This window comes from Callithrix jacchus, chromosome 4 (genome assembly GCF_049354715.1).
Source record: "Callithrix jacchus isolate 240 chromosome 4, calJac240_pri, whole genome shotgun sequence".
Classification (NCBI taxonomy): domain Eukaryota; kingdom Metazoa; phylum Chordata; class Mammalia; order Primates; family Cebidae; genus Callithrix; species Callithrix jacchus.
In genome coordinates, this window is record NC_133505.1 from 27343983 (window position 1) to 27366853 (window position 22871).

The following is a 22871-nucleotide window of genomic DNA, read 5'->3' on the forward strand; positions in this document are numbered from 1 at the left end:
ATTACCCTGCGCTGTGCCGGGTGCCCCAGGAGACAGGGCACTCCGACTTCAACTGCGCGCTCACACTCAGCTTTGAGAAGCGACGATGTGGTGCTATTAAGAAAACACAGAGAAATTCCCCTGCCTTGATATAGTAACATCGTGTACATGATGCCACTGGGGAAAAGCTCCACATAAACACATTTTCCATATAAGTCTCTAAGAACCAGCACTTTCGTGTAGCTAATTTGGGTGAGACTCTTTGTAGAATACATTTTTCCTGCTGTGTAAGCAATACCGCATTCATGGTATGATGTAGAGAAAACTCTACTGGTCTAGGGGCCTTCAGCCCCAGGTTCCAGACCTACCCCTCAAGGATTCTGTTGTCTGAGTGAAGACCCTGGGCACTCCTCTGTAAAGCAAGTCTGTGTTTTCAGTGAGTGGACTGAGTAACTTCTGCATTCAATCAAAGACCCTTTTTACTTAATTTCTGATTCTTAGCTCTTTTCATTTTTCTTTTTATTTTCATTTTGAGACAGGGTCTCACTCTGTGGCAAAGGCTGGAGTCCAGTGGCACGACCTTGGTCCACTGCAACCTCCGCCTCCTGGGTTCAAGCAATTCTCCTGCCTCAGCCTCCTGAGTTGTGGGGATTACAGGTGGCCGCCACCACGTCTGGCTAATTTTTGTATTTTTAGTAGAGACAGGGTTTTACCGTGTTAGATAGGCTGGTCTCAAACTCCTGCCCTGCCATAGCCTCCCAAAGTGCCTGATCTTTGGCTCTTTTTAGATTAATTGAAGCCATGGGGTAAGGGACCCACCAATCCATGTTGTGGTTTTTTGTTTTTTGTTTTGAGACAGAGTCTCGCTCTGTGGCCCAGGCTGGAGGGCAGTGGCACAATATCGGCTCACTGCAACCTCTGCCTCCCGTGTTCAAGTGATTCTCCTGTCTCAGCCTCCTGAGTAGCTGGGATTACAGGCCCACGCCACCATGCCTGGCTAATTTTTGTATTTTTCAGTAGAGACAGGGTTTTACCATGTTGGTCAAGCTGGTGTCAAACTCCTGACCTCGTGATTCGCTTGCCTTGGCCTCCCAAAGTGCTGGGATTACAGCTGTGAGCCACTGCACCCAGCCCAAGCTGTGGTTTTATGTTAGGTTTTATGTCCCAAGTCCATGTTGGAAAATGGCATGATTCACATGTTGTTGTGAGGTTCCATTGACCTTGAGTTAGTGCCCTCTCCTTACAAGTAGGCATTAATGTGCTTGTATTCAAGACCTCAGGAGATGAGCCACTGCACACACCTGGGGGAACTGTCTCTGGGCACCAGGTGGGCAAACGTGCCAGTCTGGAAGGAAGGGCATTTTTAGAGTGAGACTGGCATTTTTCACTGAGTGTGGCGGCAGTGTGTCATAGTGGAGGAGGCACCTGGAGATGCAGGTGCAAGTCGATGCCCTGAATACGATTTAGAAGGACACGTGCCCAGCTGGAGAGGGCTTAGCTGTGGAGGATGGGAAGGTGAGTGCCAGACACTGGGATTGGGGTAAGTGGTATCGGGGGAGGGGGGCTTTCTTCTTCTCTGTGATATTTTCTTTTAATTGTGGTAAAATACACATAACATAAAATTTTCCACTTTAACCATATTTAAGTGTGCAACTCAGTGACCATGTCCACAACTCAGTGACCACATCCACAATGTTGTGCCACCATCTCCACTGTCCATTTCTAGAACTTTTTCATCTTCCCAAACAGAATTGCCTGCCCATTAAACAGTAGCTCCGCATTCCCTGGTCCCAGGTCCCGGCAGCCCCCGCTCCACCTTCTGGTGTCGAACTCCTGTAGTGCCTCATGTGAGCAGAACCTCACGGTGTCCATCTCTCTGCAACTGGCTTATTGCAGAGCACAGTGTCCTCCAGTTTCACCCGTATTAGGCCATAGCAGGCGTCAGATCCTTTCTGCTCAAGACCAAATCATATTCCATTTTACAGATGGACCATGCTTTATCCAGTCATCCGTTGATGGAATCTGTAAATTTTTAGTTTTTAAGTAGCGAATGGGTTTATCTGTGATTTGCTTAATTAATTCCATAGCCAAACTCTTGACTCCAGTGTCCTCCACTGTAACTCACAGACGATTACTGCTTCCAACTGCTGTGGGCAGTGTCCCGGGGCAGGGGGCTGTACCAGCAGGTGCTCAGCATGCACCATGGCGTGGTTCCTGTGCAGCTCTTGCTGATCCGAGATCCATGCCATATTGGACGCCAGTAAGGCCTGGTGCTAGTCTGTCATCCAGCATACAAATACCCTGCAGTGGAACATCAGCGGGGCTCCACGAGGAAGGACAACTGAAGGCTAAAGGCACTGGTATCCCAGTTCGGTTCTGCCCGCGTTGAGTTCAGGCCAGTTCAGGTATCATGGCCAAAATACTTTAGGGGTTCTGGAATCATGAATGAAGATTGTGGACCTTCTAACCATCCTGAAGGGGTTTTTGAAAAGGGCTTGTGTCCAATCTGTCATTCGCCTTCAGACAAGAGGTCCACTAGACGTGTCATCAGGAGGAAATAGCCCTCTCCACAGTCCCCTAGTTCTACTGGAATGTGGGGGATCAGAGCATCAAGATGAACTGAGACCCAGAGCCAGTGAGGACAGCTGCTTGGACGTGCTGCTGAGAACACAGGTTTTATGCCCACCCTCACCTCGTCAGTAACCAAGTGCCACCTGTGTGTGGCGTAGCACTGCCGTGTGCCATCTGCTCAGCATGTTCACAGTTCATCAGCAAACATCTATTGTGAGATCCTCCAAATTAGCAAGCATCCTACTCACCCTAGAGGAGGAATCCTTGTGACCCTCCATTGCTGTATCCACCCCGCGCTGGGGATGCTGGCACCTGCTTGGTGGGAAGGCAGCTATCTGCCTCTCACTACCACTGAGAGATCGCAGACACACAGCCCAGCAGCATCTCTGCCTGTTCCTTCCTGGTCCTGGGTGACCTCGGCTTGAACATTCTGCTCTAGACAGAATCCTTGTCCTGAACGGCTCTTTAGAAGCAAAGAGAAAAATACTATCCACTCTGTATCTGAGTAACCTCTGCAGGGCTCTCTGTCCTTCTCTGCCTCTTGCTCCCCACATGGGGTTTAGGGCTTGGAGGGTGAATGGAGGCTTTTAGTTCTGCCCACGACCTTCCCAAGCCCTGGGGATCCGTGAGCTGGCCAGCTTAGAGCAATCACTTGTTAGGTGTGAAGGCTGGGCTCCTTTAGGTCTTCCCAGCCTGGCAGTCTTTCCAGTCAGGCTGTCAGTTTAAATCCCGGCTCTGCTGTTGAATAGCTGTATAATCCTGGGAGAAGTATTTGAACATTCTTGGCCTGAGTTTTCCCATCTGTAAAGTAGGGATAATGATAGTACCATCACAAAGTAAAGAATTAAATACTTACAGCTTTAGAAACTTCTGTTCTACTCCTGTGGCTTCAGAGAAGCCCTTTGCTGCATGAACCAACTTCTTTTTCCCTTACCTGTGATAGAGTTTGTATATGAGTCCCTCCAAATCACATGTTGAAATGTGCCCCCAAGTGTTGGAGGTGGGGCCTGGTGGGAGGTGTTTGGGTCATGGGGGTGGTTCCCCCGCCAATGTGATGACTTGCTGCCCTCCCCACAGTAATGAGCTAGCTCTCTCTATTAGGCCATTCGAGGACTGGTTGTTTGAAAGAGCCTGGCAACTCCCCCTCTCTTGCTCCCATTCTCACCCCATGACATGCCAGCTCCCCTTGTCCTCCACCATGAGTAAAAGCTTCCTGAGGCCTCACCAAAAGCAGAGCATATATTGGTGCTACACTTCCTTAACAGAACTGTGAGCCAAATAAACATCTTTTCTTTTCTTTTCTTTTTTTTTCGAAACGGAGTCTCGCTCTTGTCGCCCAGGCTAGAGTGCAGTGGCACAATCTCAGCTCACTGCAACCTCTGCCTCCTGGGTTCAAGTGATTCTCCTGCCTCAGCCTCCCTAGTAGCTGGGATTACAGTCATGCGCCACCACGCCTGGCTAAATTTTTGTATTTTTAGTAGAGATGGAGTTTCTCCATCTTGGTCGGGCTAGTCTTCTTTTCTTTATAACCCTCCAGAGCCTCCAATGTTCCTTTACAGCAACTCAAACAGACTAAGATAGTGAGACTCCTCCAGCTTGCGCCTCTCCTCCTGCACTGCCATCCTGGCCACAGCCACTCTGAGAGCCAACTTCAAGACTTTCTCCCAGAGAAGCTGCTGTGGTTTTTATGCCTGGTTGTATTTTACAGTTGCTGAAGTCACTCTCAAGGTCATTCTCTGGCTGTCTACACGTGAGGATGCACCAGGAAGATGTGGCTCCAGCTACCTACCATGCTTCCTGATATTTGTTGAAAATGATCCATTTCTCTGAGGCTCAGTTCTGTTTCTTCAAGTCCTGGGCCTTTGGCTGGCTTTTTAATTTGCATGGCTTTATTACATTATGTACTTGTCAGCAGAGATTTCATATTAAGTTCCCATAATGCAACTACACTGCACATGGTCCAAACTAAAACAACCATCCCTGGGCTTGCTCAGAGGCTGACAGACCAATGAGTTCTTTATGATTTTGCAGCAAATTTAAATTCATGGATTGCATCATAAAACTGAAGTATTCCCCACCTGCTCCCTTTGGGCTGGTGGCATTGGGAACGCCAGAGGAGGAATGCTCTCCGGAGCAGTACTTCCCGACTTCAGTCACTGGTGTGCCATCCAGGCAATATGGATTTGCTGCTGTGCTGTGTCCACAGAGGTTAAGGGTATGCACTCTCTCATCAGACTGCCTAGGTTCAGATCCCAGCTTTGCCACTGAATAGCTGTGGAATAGGCAACGTACTTGAACTCTCTTTGCCTGAATTTTGCCAACTATAAAATGGGAGCAATCATAGTGCCACTACACAATGAACTGGAAAGCATTAGACATGGGGGAAGCTGGTGAAACCATGCCTGTTGGTCATAAATCCCATCGTGGGGAAGGTGATTGGCAGTGCTGCCTGCCCGTGGAGACAGCAGTGTGGCTAAGGGAAGTCTGTCCCTCGTTTCATGTCCAGATCTCCTGGGGAGCACTCTTTACTTCAGTCCACTCCAGTCCTGTGGCTGCTGCTCATCAGAGCCCATAAGGCTCAGGATCTTCTGCTACCTGGGCCCTGAGTCCTCTCCTCTTCTCACCTCTTCTCACCTCATTCCCAGCATTCGAGTTTATCAGCTTGCAATTCTTTGAACACAACAAGCGCACTGTCCCACACCCCCATGCCTTACCTCTGGGTCCTGCCCCACACACCTCCAGCAGTATGAGGGGATGCAGGGCCTGCCCTGCTGCCACTCACCTTCCAAGACAGCCCAAGCCGAGCCTGGACTTCCCAGAGCCTCCCCTCACCAGCCAGCCCCTGGACCACCTGCCTAGGAATGCCCCCGCTGTAATCCACACCATGCAGGCTTCCATCCAACTCACTCAATGGATTTGTCACTACACATTCATTTGAGATGACAATGTTCGGTACGTATTAGAAAAAGCAATCTGGAGACCCATTGAAATGTTGGGCTCCCAAAGAGGTCCATACCCACTTCTTAAATCCTAAGGTCACTTCCTGCCTGTGTGAACAATACTGTCCGTGAAATCTTTTCCGTGAGCTTTGCAATTCTCAGAGTCTCTCTAGAAGGGTACTTGCTCATCATCACTTCTCATAAAGACATTGATTTTTGCTGTTGTCAGTTTTTAGGTATCCAAACTGTGTTGTCTTTAGACCCAGTTTGAGTATGACAGAGATGAGTGAGTGGTCACTAAGGAGCAGGCAGAATCTCAGAGGTCTGTCTGCCCTTGCACTGCTGGGCTGCACACATGCCCTCCTGCCCCAGGCTCTGATCTGTGCCTATGGCTTTGAAGTCTGGGACAAGGAGAGACTTTTCTTCTGAAGGGCAAGGGCTCTGTGGGCCCAGATAAGAAAGGAGAACAGCAGAATTGAATCCTCTCTGGGACTCAATGCCTGGACTGATGGAATTCCAGTAACTTCAGTATCTGCCTAGTATCCACAATGCAGGCCTGTATCTTTGTAATGGCATCTGTTAAATTGACACATCATAATTGTACGTGTTTGTGGGATACATAGTTTTGCTACGTTAAATGTATAGTGGTCACATCACAGCATGCAGCATATCCACCCTCTCAAACATTTATCATGTCTTTGCGTTGGGAACATTCAATATTTGAAACTATATGATATATTATTATAGTTACCCTACAGTGGTATAGAACACTAGAACATATCCCTCCATCTCTTGTAATTTTCCATCCTTTAACCAATCTCTCCCTTTTCCTCCCTTTTCCCTACCCTTCCTAGCCTCTAATATCTTCCGTTCTACTTTTCACTTCTATGAGATTACCTTTTATTAAGCTTCCACATGAGTGAGAACATGTAGTGTTTAACTTTCTGTACCTGGTTTATTTCACTTAACAATGTCTTTCAGTTCCATCCATGATGATACAAATGACAGGATTCCATTCTTTTTTACAGCTGAATAGTATTCCATTGTGTCTATATACCACATTTCCTTTATCCAGTCATCTGTGTTGGACACCTAGGTGGATTTCACATCTTAGCTATCGCAGATAATGCTGTCGTAAATTCAGAGTGCAGATGTGTCTTTGACTGATTTCCTTTCCTTTGGATGAATTCCAGTAGTGGGATTGCTGGGTCATGTGGTAGTTCTGTTTGTAGTTTTTTGAGGAACCTCTCTACTACTATTCTCCATAGTGACTGTACTAGTTTACATTCCTACCAACATCATATAAGAGCTCCCTTTCTCCACATCCTTGCCAGCATCTGTTTCTGTCTTTTTGATAATAGCCATCCTAACTGGGGTGAATCAATAAATACCTCATTGTGGTTTTGATTTGCATTCCCCTGATGAGTAGTGATGTTGAGCATTTTTTATATGTATTTTTTGGCCATTTGTGCCTTTTGAGAAATGTCTATTCAGATTATTTGTCCATTTTGAAAATCAGATTTCTTTTTTTGTTTTTGAGGTATTTGAATTCCTTATATATTCTAAATATCAATCCCCTGTCAGATGAATAGTTTACACATATTTTCTCTCATTCTGTAGGTTGTCTTTTCTGTCTGTTGATTGTTTCCTTTGCTATGCAGAAAGTTTTAGTTTCTCCAGGATTAAGCTATATGTTACAACACAAAACAAGTCTCAAAAAAATTTTAAAAATCAAAATCATACCAAGTAGCCTATCTGACCATAATGGAATAAAACTAGAAATAAGGTAACAAGAGGAACATTCAAAACCGTACAAATGCTTGGGAATTGAGTGACATAGTGATGAATAAGTCAACCAATAAGTCAAGGAAGAACTTAAGAAGGAAACTAAAAAATGTCTTGATACAAATGAAAACAGAAACACAATATGCTAAAACCTATGAGACACAGCAAAAGCAGCATTAACAGGTAGGTTTATAGCAACAAATGCCTACACCAAAAAACCAGGGAGATTTCATATAAACAACCCAATGATGTATCTCAAGGTACTAGAAAAGCAAGAACAAGCTAATCTCAAAAGCCGTAGAAGGGAAGAAATGATAAAGGTCAGAGCAGGCATAAATGACATTGAGACTAGCAAAGCCATAGAGAAGATCGATGAAACAAAAAGTTGCTTTTTTTGAAAAGATTTTAAAAATGCATAAATCATTAGGTAGACTAAGAAAAAGAGAAGACCCAAATAAATAGAAACAACAGCAAAAAAAAAGACATCACAAAAGATACCACAGAAATACAAAGAATCATCAGAGACTGCTATGATTACCTATACGCCGATAAATTCAAAAACCTAAAGGAAATGGGTAAATTCCTGACACATACAGCCCATCATGACTGAACCAAGAAGAAATAGAAAGGCTAAACAGACCAATAACCAGTAATGAGATTGAATTAGTCATAAAAAGTCTTCCAAAAAACAAAAATCCAGGACCAGAGGGCATCACTGCTGAATTCTAATGAACCCTTAAAAATTTAATACCAGCTCTTTTCAAACTATTCCAAAAGAAAAATGAAACAAAAGGAATTCTTCCTAACTCATTTGACAGGGGCCTTATCTTGAAGGCAAAATGACACCACTCAAATGTCCATACTCAGACATGCCTCAGTTTGGATTTTCCCTGAGCTGTCACTCACCTCCCATCCTGGCTTCAAAACTGTATAGTGAGCACATCTCCACGGTTCTCCCCGCCTTTTAGGTAACAATTGAGGATACATCAAAGAAGAGGACTTGAGATTGCTGGGGGCAATGAAAAAGTTACGTCCTCTTGTGGAGGCTCTTCCCCGCTTGTTCATTCCACCTGTGCCTTCAGCCCTGGGCAGTGGCCCTTGGGGGTCTGGCCCTAGGGGTTAGAAGGTATGGCACAGCTCCTCCACTGCCGTGTCATCTGGGCCTTGTTCTTCATTTACGGTCTTGATTTTCAAAATCCATTTCCTGACGTGGAGTTAGTTCCATAAGCATTTGATATAAATAAATTTTAATTATTTTGAAAGGACACAAATTTCCATGTTGTATGCCACATTTTAAAACTGTAGAGTCCATCTGCAAAATCACTTGTGCTGTCATCTTAACATATTTATATGTATTCATATATTGTTTCTGAGATAAGCAAAAATTATGGAAATCACAAAATATTTAGAATCAAATCACAAATGTATCTCAAGTGATAATACTTAGATGAAATTTCAAAGTCTTAAATATACATGAGAAAAATTAATAATGACCTCTATGTCTGTCCTGAGAAATCAGAAAAAGATACTAAACCCAAATGCATCAGAAAGATGGAAATTTTATAGATCAGAACTTAAATTACAAGGGGTCAGCATTTGTATTTGGTTATTTTATTATAAAGAAAAGATCTGATTTTTAAAATACAGCAAAATGTGAATACTATATAATATGAATGTCATGTATCTGAGCGTTTCTATTTGCTTGGATTATGTTATTCACAATTAATTTGTTATAGCTAGAGGCCAGTAAAACAAACATTAACTTTGATTATTTAAAAAAAAAATCAATGCCTACATTCGCATTTGGGACTTCCATGTGAGATGACTGGAGACCCCCTGTCCCTGCCGCAAAGGCCTCCTGCTTTCCACACACCTGCTCAGCAGGACAGCTTTTAGCTCTTCAAGAAGTTTCTCGTGTCTCCCAGAGTGAGTGAGATCAGACCATCCCAAAGGTACCACTAAATTCAGTGGGAACCAGCTCTTTATGTAAAGCACAGTTACAAACAAATAGAAATGTGAACTCTCTTCAAATAAGTAAGGAGGAGGCAGTAGTTATTAGATATCAGTAGTGATGTGAGTTTGAAAAAAAAATTCTACTTCTCACAGTCTCTTCCTGCTGCTGCAACAAAATACCTTAGTCTGGAGGCTTTGTAAAGCACAGAAATGTATCGCTCATCGTTCTGGAGGCTGAGATGTCCAGGATTAAGGCACCCGCAGATTCTGTGTCCGGCAAGCGTGTGTTGTTCATAGAGGGAGGCTTCCATGTCTTCAAATGCAGGAAGGGGCAAGGCACCGCTCTTCAGCCTCCTGTTCTCATGACTTGATCATCCCTAAAGGCCCTTTCTCTTGCTACTATCACACTGGGGTTTAGTCTCCAACATAATGAATCTGGCCTGGCGTGAGGGAAACCCCACTAATACTTTTTCCAGCTGCTAGAGTCATTTAAAAACTCTCCCAAGCTTGCAAAGCAGGTGTTAGGTAGCTATAATAACTTCTTACCAGCATCAGCCCTGACTTTCTTGAAAGGATTTAACTAAAATAAAGTGGAGTGATACCTAGAACGCTGAGGGCTACAAGAGGCTAGGGCTGTCATCCTGAGATTTGATTTCTACTTTTTGTCTCCCAAACAGTCGGGAGTCAGCTTTCTGCTTTGCAGTAAAGTATTATTAGCCCATAGCCACACCCACTCCCATACATCCACTCTCAGGCTTTGATGACTTGGACTTTTGCAGAGATGGAACTCCTGCTCTGCGCAGTCACGGTGTTCTCTTTGAGGGGCTTGGAAGTATTGTCATGTCATAAGCGTAAATTTATAAAATTGATAAGAAAACACTAGCTTTTTTTTTTTTGTATTGGAGCTCCTCACAAGATTCCATCTTTTAAAAAAAATAGATGTTGTTGCTTTGGTAAAACTCAAAACCACTGTGTTGTGGCATGTCTGAGGGACAAGTGGCGTGCAGTTAGCAGCAAAAGGGAAAGAGCTCTGAAGGAAACCCCGGAGAGTGAGCTTTTGTGTTCCAAAACTGAAAATAACTGTAGGTTGGTCGCATTGGGAAGTGACTTTTTAAATGTAAAATTATTCTATTACTATTTATTGTGATAAAATACAAAAAAATCGCCAGCCTTCCATGAATTGTTTCTGCATGTTTTAGAAATCCATGGTTATGGCTGGGCACAGTGGCTTACGCCTATAATCCCAGCACTTTGGGAGGCCAAGGCGGGTGGATCACGAGGTGAGATCGAGACTATCCTGACCAACGTGGTGAAATCCCATCTCTACTAAAAACAGAAAAATTAGCTGGGTGTGGTGGTGTGGACCTGTAGACCTAGCTACTCGGGAGGCTGAGGCACAAGAATCACTTTAACCCAAGATTGCGCCACTGCACTCCAGCCTGGTGACAGAGTGAGACACTGTCTCAAAAAAAAAAAAAAAGAAATCATGGTTACTTTGAAAGGCATATACTGATTTCTTGACATAGCTGGTAGAATTTTGTTCTTATCTGCTACTCTGTTATACTTTTAAATTATTTTTTATTTTTTAATTGACACATAGTAATTCTACATATTTATAGGGTACACAGTGATGGTGCAATACATGTAAAATCATCAGATCAGGGTAATTAGCATGCACATCATCTCAAATATCACTTTTTTGTGTTGGGAATATTTAACTTCCTCCTCCTAGTGATGTAAAACTCTACATTATTAGTAGCGATGGTCATCCTACAGTGGCATGGAACACTTGAACTTGCTCCTTGTACCTAGCTATAATTTTGTATCCTTCCACCAACCTCTCCCTATCCCCAGCTTTCCCCCACCCTTCCAGCCTCTAATGTCCTCTGTTCTACTTCTTACTTCTATGAAATCACTTTTTTTTAGCTTCCATATGTGGGTGAGAACGCGTGGTTTTTAACTTTGGTTAAGCATTTTTAAGGTCTCGATTTTTACACTTTGGAAAAGAACATTGGGACTGTTTCAGTGCCCACAGTTTTATTTCCCCTGATTGGGCTGATGCGTGTCTGGAGACTGACCGCGACCTGCCTGGGAAGCTCCCGGGCCACACCTAAGCCACGCTTCCCAGTGCTGTGCAGAATTGGAAGACATTCACCCATTCCCTTTGTGTCTTTAAAGGATATTCCCTGAGTCCCTCCGGTGGCTAATGGCTACCCAGCAGTTTGAATCTGCCAAGAGGCTGATCCTCCACTTGACACAGAAGAACTGCGTGAGCCCTGAGAGCGACATCAAGGGCGTGATGCCAGGTGAGCACACCACGGGCTGGCCAAGGCTCAAAGAGGCTCCATGGGGCAGGTCCCTGATACCTGGGCTGGTTTTGTGGCACCAACAGCTGTTTTAACCAGCTGTACATTTCTCCTGTGACCTTTTGGCCTGCACAAGGGCAATTAGCAGCCTCGACATTCTCCTCACTTTCTAGGCGTTGGTTTCTTTCACGATCAAGTCCAGCACACTCTGGTTCTCCTCACCTCCTGCCTGAATCCAGAAGTGTGCCCTGAGCCCAACATACACTGCTCAAGGGAAGATCTGGCTATCTGGCCCATAGCCCGCCTGCCTGCCAGGTTTAAACATGGCCAGAGCGCTGGCTCAGGGCGTAGATGGCCCTCATGACCTCACCTTTGCTAAGCATGATCTTCAGAGAGCCACCATTGCCTTTACCTGGCCATGACCTATTTGTTGGGCAGCTGAAGGCGGGAAGGCGAAGCGTTTTTGGACAGTTATTCAGAACCATAGAATTTGTGTGTGTTGGGAGCTTTAACACAGCTAGGTGGGGTTCTCAACCTGGACATCCACACGTATCACCAGGAGGTTGTTAAACTCCAGATTCCTGGGCCTCTCGTGACACTCATAGATTCTGACCCACTAGATTTGGGATAAGCCCTAAGAACTTGGCGTTTTGAATAAGCACTAGAAGAGATTTTGATGCAAGTGGTATACAGAGCTCCCTCTGAAAATCACTGGGGGGGCTCATCCCAAGCTCTGACTCACTGCCCTAACCGAAGACCTGGGGTAGATTATTGTTATAAAATTCCCTGGGAAAATAACATCCAGGCCATTGTCCAAGAGAGAATATGCCCATTTTCCCCCATAACCAGAAATGCTTGTGTTGATGAGTCATTCATTAAACCAGCAGGTGTTTACTAAATGCCTGCTGTGTTTCAGGCGCTGTTCTAGAGCAGAGAAGACAGGGGCAAAGCCTTGCTCTCACGGAGCTTGCAGGCAGGTGGGGCGCACAGACAGGGAAGTTAGGCGTGCGTACATCAGGAGGGCTGAGGGATGGAAGGTGACTGCAGTCAGAGTGGCTGCGGAAGCCTCGCTCCCAGGGCACAGGTGAGCAGAGGCCTGAGTGAGGTGGGAGAATGTGCCCTGCAGGTATCCATTTATGATGGGAAGGGATGCACGGGAACCCTGAATCAGAGAAGCCGTTGGTACCTGGACAGGCCTCTCGTGAGACTCCCAGTTCAGAAGATCGGGGACACTATGTCACTAGAAGCTCCTCGGTGCTTCCATAGCTCAGCCAGGATGTCATCCTCTGCCCCAACTTGTGCAGTGCCCTGAGAGTCAGGAGAGCCAGGCTGGACCATATACTAGGTGGGGTGGGGCCTACCCAGGGACGCTCGAAGCTTTTGCTTGGCTGGACCAAAGAAGGCCGTGAGCCAGGTCTGGTTGACGTGAAGAGTGCTGAGTGCAGGTGTGTGCGTCCGTCGTCCCTTCTTATCCAGGGACAATGACAAGAAACAAGATGACACTCACATGGCACTTACATGTCAGTTACTTTTCTAAAGAATGTGCAAATATTAACTCATATTTAATATTTAGTCCTAAGTGCTTTACTTGTATTATTTCTCCATGACAGCCTATGAGAGAGGCACTATAATTAGCCCAATTTGCTGCTGCGGAAACAGAAGCACAGAGAGGCTAAGTAGCTTCCACAGGTCACACAGCTGCTAAGCAGTTGAGCTAGGACTTGACCCGCAGAGTCCAGCAGGGGTGGCTTTGCCATGATGCTCTAACATGAGGGAGAGCTCCGGGGAGATGCAAACTTCCCTGCCTGGAGCAGTGAGTCTCAGTCGAGGTTTCTCCAGCGGGGCTGTGCTTGCTCGTTTTGGATGGTCCAGATGGCTTCCACAGACTTCTCCAGACCTCACTCATTAGCAGGTTAATGCTCTTAGGCTTACAGGACAATTTGTTTGTGGTATTTCCCTAATTAAGTCATCACACTCCATTTCTTTCACGTTAAAATATTGTCTGGGAGTAGCTTGTTTCTCAATCCTAATTACACTGATTCATTTCCCTCCTATATTTGGAAAGTGGTATTAAATCCTTTTTAAAAATTTATTTCTTTGCTTATGAGTTTTGCTGGTGCTTATTTCCGTTCCAGTGTCCCAGGCAGGAGGCTGGGTGAGAGGTAGTTGGTGACACGGGACTTAACAAAGAGGAGAGAGGCTTCACCTTCACCTCCATGGGGAGCAGTCCTCAGGCACTCGCTCTGCCCAGCAGCCCTTCACAATGGCCTCTGTGCTCTGCCACCCCAGCTGTCAGGTGTGCTGAGTGCCGGAGAAGGCAACGTGCCTTCAGAGGCTACATTTGCCACTTCCAGCTTCCTCTGCCCAGACTGGGTTTTCTGCATGGACTCTTCCTCCCATGACCCTGTCTAATCCCACAGCCAGCACCCGCTCTGAGCCTCATGTCTGTCACCCTCTTGCGCCCTGGCTGGCTGGCTGGGCTCCCAGCTTTATTCCGTCCTCCCTGCCACCAGGTCACACATGATCTGATCACATCACCACCGGCTTCAAGCCTCTCCAGTGCTTCCCAGTGCCTTTCAGGCAGACCCCAGGTCCCCCAAGCCACCGCAGAGGCCCTCTCTGATCTCGGCCTTCCTGCGCCCCACACCCTGGCCTTCACTTGGCTCCCAGGATGCACTGTCTTCTTCTGCACAGGGCCCTCCCCGTGCATACTCCCTGTCCTCTCTCCCACTCTTGCCTTGGCCAGCTCCTCAGAGATCAAGTCAGCCCTCCAGTTATTCACGATTATAGCTTCAGCCCTTCTCCCTGCTTCCCCTCATCCCAGCTATGACAAATAATTGCAGGGTTCCTTATTAGTGCCTGTCACCCCTGCCGAGCTGCGAGACCAGACAAGACAGGGCCCCTGTCTGTAGAGCCAGACACTTCTGTGCCCCCAGCAGCAGCCCAGATGAAAGCCTGACGCATAGCAGGCGTGCCGTGAATATTTATGGGCTAAACAAACCCAGGGCTCCTGTAGGAAGGAAGGGTTAGGATTGCAGGTTGCATCGCCTCTGGGTAGATGAACATCTTGGGCCTGGCTGGAGTATGTGTGGGGTCCAGCAGGGCTGCCCCTTGCCCTGTCGGTCACCCTAACCTTGGATTTATGCCAGGAGGAAACCTGATGTTCCCAGATTTCTTATTTCCTTTTCTCTGGTAAAGCTATCCTTGGTTTATCTTCTAGCAAATTGGGTGTTCTCAGTGGCCTGGCTGCTGACTTAGTTCAGATATGAGGGTGTGTTCCTGGGTATCATTCTCTCAGTGTCAGTCCTGCAGCCTTCATATCACATCACGTGCCCAAGTGCTAACAACGCTCCCATCTCGTAATCCTGAGGCTTCGAGCATTTATAGCAGGAGCAGAAGGCCCGCTGGTTTCTAATGTGGCCACATGGCCAGCAGCCTAATGCAAAAATGAGACCCAGGATGAGTGCCACACACAAGGCTGTGCCTTCAGTCCTGCAGGCTGAGCATCCCTCATCCAGAATGCTTGGGACCAGAAGTGTTTCGGGGATCGGATGTTTCGGGATTTGGGGATATTTGTATTAGACTTACTAGTTGAGCTTTCCAAATCCAAAAATCCTAAATCTACATGTTCCAAAGAGCATTTCCTTTGAGAATCATGTGCACGCTCAAACAATACGCAATTTTGGAACATTTCAGTTTTCAGATCTTCTAATGTAGAATGCTCAGCAGATAGTAAGATAAGCAAAAAGTCACTGGACAGTGACTGCCAGGTACGGTGGTTGATGGGGAATGCTTCACACACATCTCATCTGCATCTGAGCTTCAGGAGGGAAAGGAGCTGTTCTCCCTACTTGACAGGAACAGAACGGGCACAAAGAGGCTGAGTGCTGGAGAACAGGAACTCCATGATCCTCTAGCGTCAGGGGAGGGAGAGCAAATGCGCTCCTGTCTTCTCTCCTTGTGGGGAGGAACGTACAGGGCGCAGGCATCCTCCATGCTCAGCGTCAGTCCTCTCCTGGCAGCCCCACACCTTATGCCAGAGAAGCCAATCTGCCTAGCATGGCCAGGGCACATGGGTGAGTCTGTGATCTGAGCGTCCTCATCTTTGCCCAGTGTGGGACTCCCCCCTTCCCTTAGCAATGACAGAGCTTGGGTTTTGTCCTGACCTGCCTCACTCTGTCTTAACAATGTGTTCAGATCCTGGGATGACAAGAGGGTGGATGTGTCAGGCCACCTCCACGTTCCACACTAGGTACCTTGCGCATGTCACACCACCAGTAAGTGATAAAAGTGACATCTGCCCTCAGGCAGGCTGCATGGGGTCCTGGCTCCCTGCCGCTCCGAAATAAGTGAGCCTGTGGCTCACTCATTAGGCTCGGGTGAGGTGGAGCCTGTGCCTGGGCAGAAAAGGACAGAGATGAGAGAGGTCGCGGTGCCAGGTCAGTTGTTGAAAGCTTGGCTAGACATTGAAGATTGTGCTGTCTAAGGTGATTTCATGATAAGATTCCTATGGATGCTTATCTACGCTTGCTTTCAAAGCATTTATTCCAGTGGCTGAGTGGACCCATTCTAAATCCATCCCGGAGGGGAGAGGGGCTGGTGGGAAAGGCAGCAGGTGCTTTTTCTACTTCCCAACACGGGTGTGAGGCTCAGGGCTGCCTCCTTGGAGCATTTAGTGTACAGTTTTGTTTGTTTGTTTTGTTTTTTCTGAGATGTAGTCTCCCTCTGTTGCCAGGTGGAGTGCAGTGGCACCATCTCTGCTTACTGCAACCTCTGCCTGTCAGGTTCAAGCAGTTCTTTTGCCTCAGCCTCCTGAGTAGCTGGGACTAAAGCCACGTGCCACCACACCCAGCTAATTTTGTATTTTTAGTAGAGACGGCGTTTCACCATGTTGGCCAGGATGGTCTCTACCTCTTGTCCTCGTGATCCACCCACCCCAGCCTCCCAAAGTGCTGGGATTACAGGCGTGCGCCAGTGTGCATTTTTAATGACTCTTGTGGCAGAAGTGGCAGCTTCCCTTCCTCCCCTCCTCTTTTTTTCTCCTCCTCCTGCTCCTTTACCCCTTCTTTTTTATTTTCTTGCTTTCTAGCTCTATAATTGGTATTTTTCCAATTTCACTCCTAATGCACTAGCGTCGTCCACTAGGACAACAGTAAAGCCAGTTTATCTCACACCCCACACAAGCAAATTCCAGTCCTCTGTGTGTTTTCCCTGCTCCTCCCGAACCTGGTCTTGGGTGAGCAGCCACTGCCTCCTCCTTCTCTGCTGTCTGCAGGAAGCCTGTTAACTCTCACACTGGATGGCCAGATGTGGAGAGGTCACGCCCTCCTTCCAGTGGATCAGCAGGGTCAGCAGGGCATCCTTTCCCTTGCTCTGTTGGTGAAGGGAAGCTGGGAGATGTTGGCTTTGCTGAGCACGGGTGGGAGGACACGTGCTCCCTGAGGAGTTCTCCCATCTGGCCTTCAAGCGCTTTATCCTCCTTCACAGATGAGCAGCTGGGCTAAGAGCAAGGACAGTGTAGCTCTTCCAATGAGCCAGCCAGAAGTGCAGAAGCTGGGCTTCTGCCCAAGCTCATCAGGCTCCTCACAGCACCCAGACCTCGGCCCCGACCTGGTGAAAATGCAGAGGCACAGGGGCTGCAGGATGGAGTTGGACGTACCTGGATCATCAATCAGTAGGCTTGACATGGTTTTTGGTTGGAAATTTTCTGATGGCTCTAGTCAAGCAGGCTGATGTGTCGTCCTCCTCCTTTGTCTCAGGGGGACCGTGAGAGCCAGGTGCTCACAGCAGCATGTCCTGGAGGCTAGTGTCACACAACCTGGCTCGGCTCCCTGTTGCCCATTCATTTCCGTGCAGAGGAGTTTAGAGAAGTCTCTAGATGTCCATCTGATACCTGGACAGACAAAAAGGCCTCTTGGATTCAGCTACCACTGAGGGTGTTAGAGCCATCTAAATGTTCTATAACAGAGCTTGTAGATTTGGGCCCAGAAGAATAGACTTAGTGCTGTGGAAGTTTCGTGGTGGTGTTGTGAGTAACAAGGCTGGTGGTGTGAGTAATAGACACCCTGACAACGTATCAATAGCCCTGGAAAGGTTAATCTAATTCCACTTAGAAGAATGCAGTTACCTCTGCAGACTACAGTCAGTTTTTCATGCTGGGTTCTAGGTTTAATTTTATTTAAAAAGCTCAGGTCATAATGCAATTGTATTTGCTCCTTTTTGTTGTTGTTGAGATGGAGTCTTGCTCTGTCACCCAGGCTAGAGTGCAGTGGCATGATCTCGGCTCACTGCAACCTCCATCTCCTGGATTCAAGTGATTCTCCTGCCTCAGCTTACTGAGTAGCTGGGATTGTAGGTGCACACCATCATCCTGGGTACTTTTTGTATTTTTAGTAGAAACAAGGTTTCACCATGTTGGTCAGGCTGGTCTCAAACGCCTGACTTCGTGACCCGCCTGCCTCGGCCTCCCAAAGTGCTGGGATTACAGGTGTGACCGCCAGGCCTGGCCTGTATTTGCTTCCTTAACATCATACTTCATAAACAATAACATATTAGGAGTTCATTTGGGGGTATTTTTTTTAAAACTGTAAACTTATATGAATATGCTAATGGACATTTAAATTCTCTTCAGTCTTCCATGGTGAGAAAATGTAGCTATTACAGTTGGTTTCTGGTGAGTTTTCTAATAGCAAAGATCCTCAGATCATTGGATCCAAGGTTTTCTGTTAACCGTGATTATTTTCAAGCTCTCTGCATAGAGTAACTGTTCCTGTAGTCAAAGTGGTCCATTTTTGCTGAGGAAAAATAATGGTCAGGAGACCTTGGGAGCTGAGAGGACCCATGGGCTGGCAGCTGAAATGCGCTGGCTTGCACACAGACTTCAACCTTGTATGGGAAGGAAGAAAGTTCTGGAAATTCAGGAGGCTTGATATCCCTTAGACAAGAAAAAGGCTTCTCCTTCTCCCTTCTGTGCCCTGGCTGGTGGCACTGAGTTCAAAAACAATGTGTTTGAATAAAAAGTTAAATCCCTACAGTTAAGCAACACGTTTTCTTCAAACTGTAATGAAGGAGCTTTGTAACCCTCCAGCCACTGGATGGCAGGAAGGAGGTGGAAGAGGAGGACTGAATTTGGGTCATCCAGGGTTCAGAGTGGCCCTTAGAAGCACAAGACCGGGGTCCTGGAGACGCAGCCCCTGAGGGAATAGGAGGGTCCCTCCAGAGGCAACAACACTCCTCCCAGCACTGAAGCCTTCCTCGGTAGACAGAGGCCTCCCCTCCCCCCGCTTTTTTTTATTTTATAAATGTATTATTTCTAGATAATTTTAGATATACAGGAAAGCTGCTGAGATACTACAGAATCTCCATATACCCCCACTTGCTTCCCCAACTACAAATATCTGATATTGTCATGATACTATTGTCAAAACTAAGAAAGTGACATTGGAACACTACTATTCACCAAACTCCAGCCTTTATTTGGTGCCGCCCAGGACTGCATCTCGTCCTCCTCCCTCCTTAGTCTCCTGGTCTGACAGCTGCTCGGTCTTGTGTCTCATGACCTTGACGGTCTTGAAGAGTCCTAGTTCCCCTCTGATTCGGGAAGTCTTTTTTTAAGCTCCCCAGAAAGGGATTATTCCACGAAGACATAGCAGGCTAGGAGGGCAGAGAGGTGACAGAAGGCTGAGTGGCATTCCTGCTCCCTGATGCACAGGCAGACAGCTCCTGGAGGCCAGGGCACCTCCAGTCTGAATCTTCCCTGTAAATTGCCAAATGGACCCCAGCACCTCCACAGGCCCATTGGCCTGGTGAATATAACACAGGGCTGGCAGACTCCCTTTAGAGGGGCTTTCAGCGTGGCAGGAGCCGCACAAGAAACTCAGTCTCACGACTTTATAGTTAGTCACATCCCTTGAAAGCAAACTTGTCCAGCTCCCAAGGATTTCTGTTAACTAAAATGTGCACACGTGTACATATGCGTATGAATGTGTGCATGTACGCATATGGACACATACACGCAGATGGATTCACTTATGTTTTGTCTTTCAAAGATTCATATGCCCTAAGGGCAGTTTCTGCAGAAGTAGCTACAGCTGTGGTAAGTTCACCCCACAAGGCTTAGGAGTGTATCTGGGTGTGGCCTTCCCAGTCTCGGAGCCGGAGGTGACAACAGTGGATGCAGACCGTACGGAACAGAACTGCTCGTTTAGATTTGCCCAGGGCCTAAAGAGTGGCTCGGTCGCCTGGAATATCATCCCTGAGCTCTGTACTCAGACAAAAGTGAACCGAGTCTATGCTGTGTGTTTATTTGTGTGTACTCTGCCTGGTTCCAAAAAAAGGCTTTGCAGTGGAAACGTGCTGACGGTGCACCTGGCGCCCTCTCAGGCACCCTAGGGAAACCTGAACTGCAAAGCTGGAGGCGGGTCTAGGTTTCCAGCCTTTCTATCCTGAAACCTAGACCCTATCTGCTGGCTTAAAAGAAAAGAAAAAGGCTTTCTTTCCCTTCTGTGGAGCTGAACTGGGGAGCCAGGGCTGTGCTGGCTGCCCCAGTCCTCTGTGGGTGCCTGCCGAGGGTTCACAGGGTCTGTCTCTTTGCAGAGCTGGAGAAGGAGCTTTCCCGGAGGCCCAAGAAGGTCTGCATCGTGAAGGTGGTGGGGACACGGAATCTGTGGAAGAACATCGTGGTCCTGTGTGTGAACTCGTGAGTCACAGAGGACAAGTGCCAGCTGGGTGGGAGGGGGCCGGGGAAGAAGGCGGGCATCGGTGAAGACCAGGGCCCTACCCTGCTGAACCTGGAATCCTAAGGGTATGTGTGAAGAGTGACATGGGCGGGCTAGAAGGTATCGACTTCCCCCTCCCGGAAGCCTCGAGCAGCCAGCACCCCCAGCCCAGGCATGTAAATCCTGTGAGCAGGGCCTCTCCCATGCCCATGAGGCCCAGGAAACCAGGATGCACATGAATGCACTTCCTCAGGGGCACGGTGGGGGATGCTGCAAGGCTGGAGCTTCTTAGCCCTGCCTCAGGACAGGGGATTCGAGACCGATGAGGCCTTGGCTGCAAGGCATCCATGCCCCCTGCCTGTAGCTGGCCCTGCTCTTCCTGGACCCACAGCCAGCCTGGCCAGAGGCCCCAGGGCAGCCACGGGTGGCGGCAGGTGGGTGGGGACATGGAACCTGTGGAAGAATATCATGGTCCTATGTGTGAACTCATGAGTCACAGAGGACAAGTCTCACCCCACCTGCTGGGTCCTGCAGGGGCAGGGGCATCACTCACGAAGATTCTTGGCAGCCCAGTCCCTGGGTTTGGTGTGTACCTAGAAGATCACTCCTGTCCTGACTGACAGCTCAGTGGCCTCGACTGGGCAATGTGGTCCCTTGTTCAGGGTCAGAGGTCACTAAGGTTGGGCAGGGGAGGGATTTGACTCATTTGGGTTAGAGGTCATCTGGGGTGTTACACTCATTTTTGAAAGGTCTCAGGGCTGTCACCAGGCAAGGAAGACAGAGGCCCAGGGTGAGGGCTCAGGGACAAGTATCCCCACAGCTTTTTCTGTCAAAGCAGCTCATTTCTTCAGTTCTCCATATTGGGGCTTTGGGTTGAAATTGATTTGGGAGGGGTACAAGAGGCTCTACCGCCAAAGCAACAGTAGAGCCTTGTCCTGGAGCTCAGGAGGCCGAGGCAAGAGACCTGCCACAGCCACAGTGACACCAGGCCAAGCCCTGGGCCCCAGCCTCAGCCCCTCCACCCAGCACTGGCACTGGGCATGGCCACCCCACTGCTGTCTGGCTCAGGTAGATGCTATGTGAGCTGGTGGCATTAGGAGTTGAATGGTTTCTCCAAATTTTATGTTGTTGGAAAAAACGAAACTTGACATAGACAAGATGGCAAGTTTCCATTTTAACAATTCATTTCGTGGGGACGGAAACCAAGCTCTCCGGCTCTGTTATCTCAGGTGACCTGTTGTGGTCGGGGAGGCTTCATTTCTACCAGAACAAGAAGGTAGAAGATTGCCCTGTGATCTCAGCAGGCCAGAAGAGGAACTCTGGAGGCTCAGTGAACAAAATCAGTTGCTGGATTATAAAGCTGCTGCCCGGGGGCTGGGTCCTCTGCATATTTCCCGAGTGGAAAGGCATCCACATGGCACTGGGTGGCTTCCCCCTATGACAGAGTTTGTTACAGTTGACCTTGATGCATCCTCAAGGTTGGATGAAAAGTACTTAGATTTCCCTGAAGCACAAAAGGGTGGCTGGGAGAGAGGAGGGGAGTTTTTGGCTCTTGGATGGATGCCGAGAGCAGACATAACAAGGAACCCTCTCAGCAGCACAGGTTCATCACGCACAGGCACATCCCAGAGGTTCCTGAGAGCCCTGAGGCACCCCATAGATGGCCATCAGCAGCCTCCCTGAGAGGGCGCGGCCATGCCTTTGTGCCTGTTTTCCAGGGCAGACACATTTCCCAGCAGGTTGATACACTCATGTGGGGCAGTAAAGAAGCTTGACCCAGGGCAGTCTGGAGGAAACGGGGATAAATTAAGAATCAAAATAGAGGCCCGGCATGGTGGTTCATACCTGTAATCCCAGCACTTTGGGAACCCAAAGCAGGTGGATTGCTTGATGAGGTCAGGAGTTCGAGACCAGCCTGGCCAACATGGTGAAACCCCATCTCTACCAAAAAATTCAAAAATTAGCTGGGCATGGTGGCAAGTGCCTGTAATCCCAGCTATTTGGGAGGCTGAAGTGGAAGGATAACTTGAACCAGGGAAGGGGAGGTCTCAGTGAGCCAAATCACACCACTGCACTCCAGCTTGGGTAACAGAACAAGGCTGTCTCAAAAAACAAATCAAGACAGAGTTTCCTGAGAACCATACCTTCCAGTGGCCTGGCTTCTGCCTGGTTCCTCCAGGCTGTGTGGGTGGAGTTGAGGCTGGTATAGGTAGATCTCCACCTTTCCAGAACTCTAAGTGCCCAAAGAAGCATAGACTCAGAGAGGCTGTCTCTGAGTTGTCTCTTACCTGCTGCGAGCCTCACCAGAGCTGCTCTGCCCCGCCTGCCGCTGTGCAGTGGGGGTGTACAGGGTCTGCTGTGTGACCCCGATTAGATGAGTCAGTAACCAGAAAGCGCTTTGTCTTGGAGGATTCCCATGAAAGCACATGTTGTTTTAACCAAAGAACTCACCGCTCTTGTGCCCACACCTGTCTACTAAAGCCACGGCAAGGAGTCTGAGCGTGGACCTCCACCAGGGGATGCATTCCATCTTTCTCTGACGTCTCCTCTTTTGCATCTGCTCATGGTTCCGTCATGACGGGCTTTTCTATGACACACTGAGTTGCTTCTCCGTCTCCTGG

General features: G+C 47.9%; 1 protein-coding gene across 9 annotated transcripts in view; it reads left to right on the forward strand.

Annotated features, from left to right (window-relative positions):
• Positions 1–22871, forward strand: part of SLC22A23 (solute carrier family 22 member 23) — a 188189-nt gene that overhangs the window by 146543 nt on the left and 18775 nt on the right. For all 9 annotated transcript variants that reach the window (XR_013533801.1, XR_013533802.1, XM_035295057.3 and 6 more), the window contains 2 exons: positions 11406–11533; positions 20129–20231. Coding sequence is in view for 7 of the 9 variants with exons in the window: in XM_035295057.3 (XP_035150948.1) it covers positions 11406–11533; positions 20129–20231 (231 nt within the window). In the remaining 2 variants the exon portion in view is untranslated. The remainder of the gene's footprint in view (positions 1–11405; positions 11534–20128; positions 20232–22871) is intronic.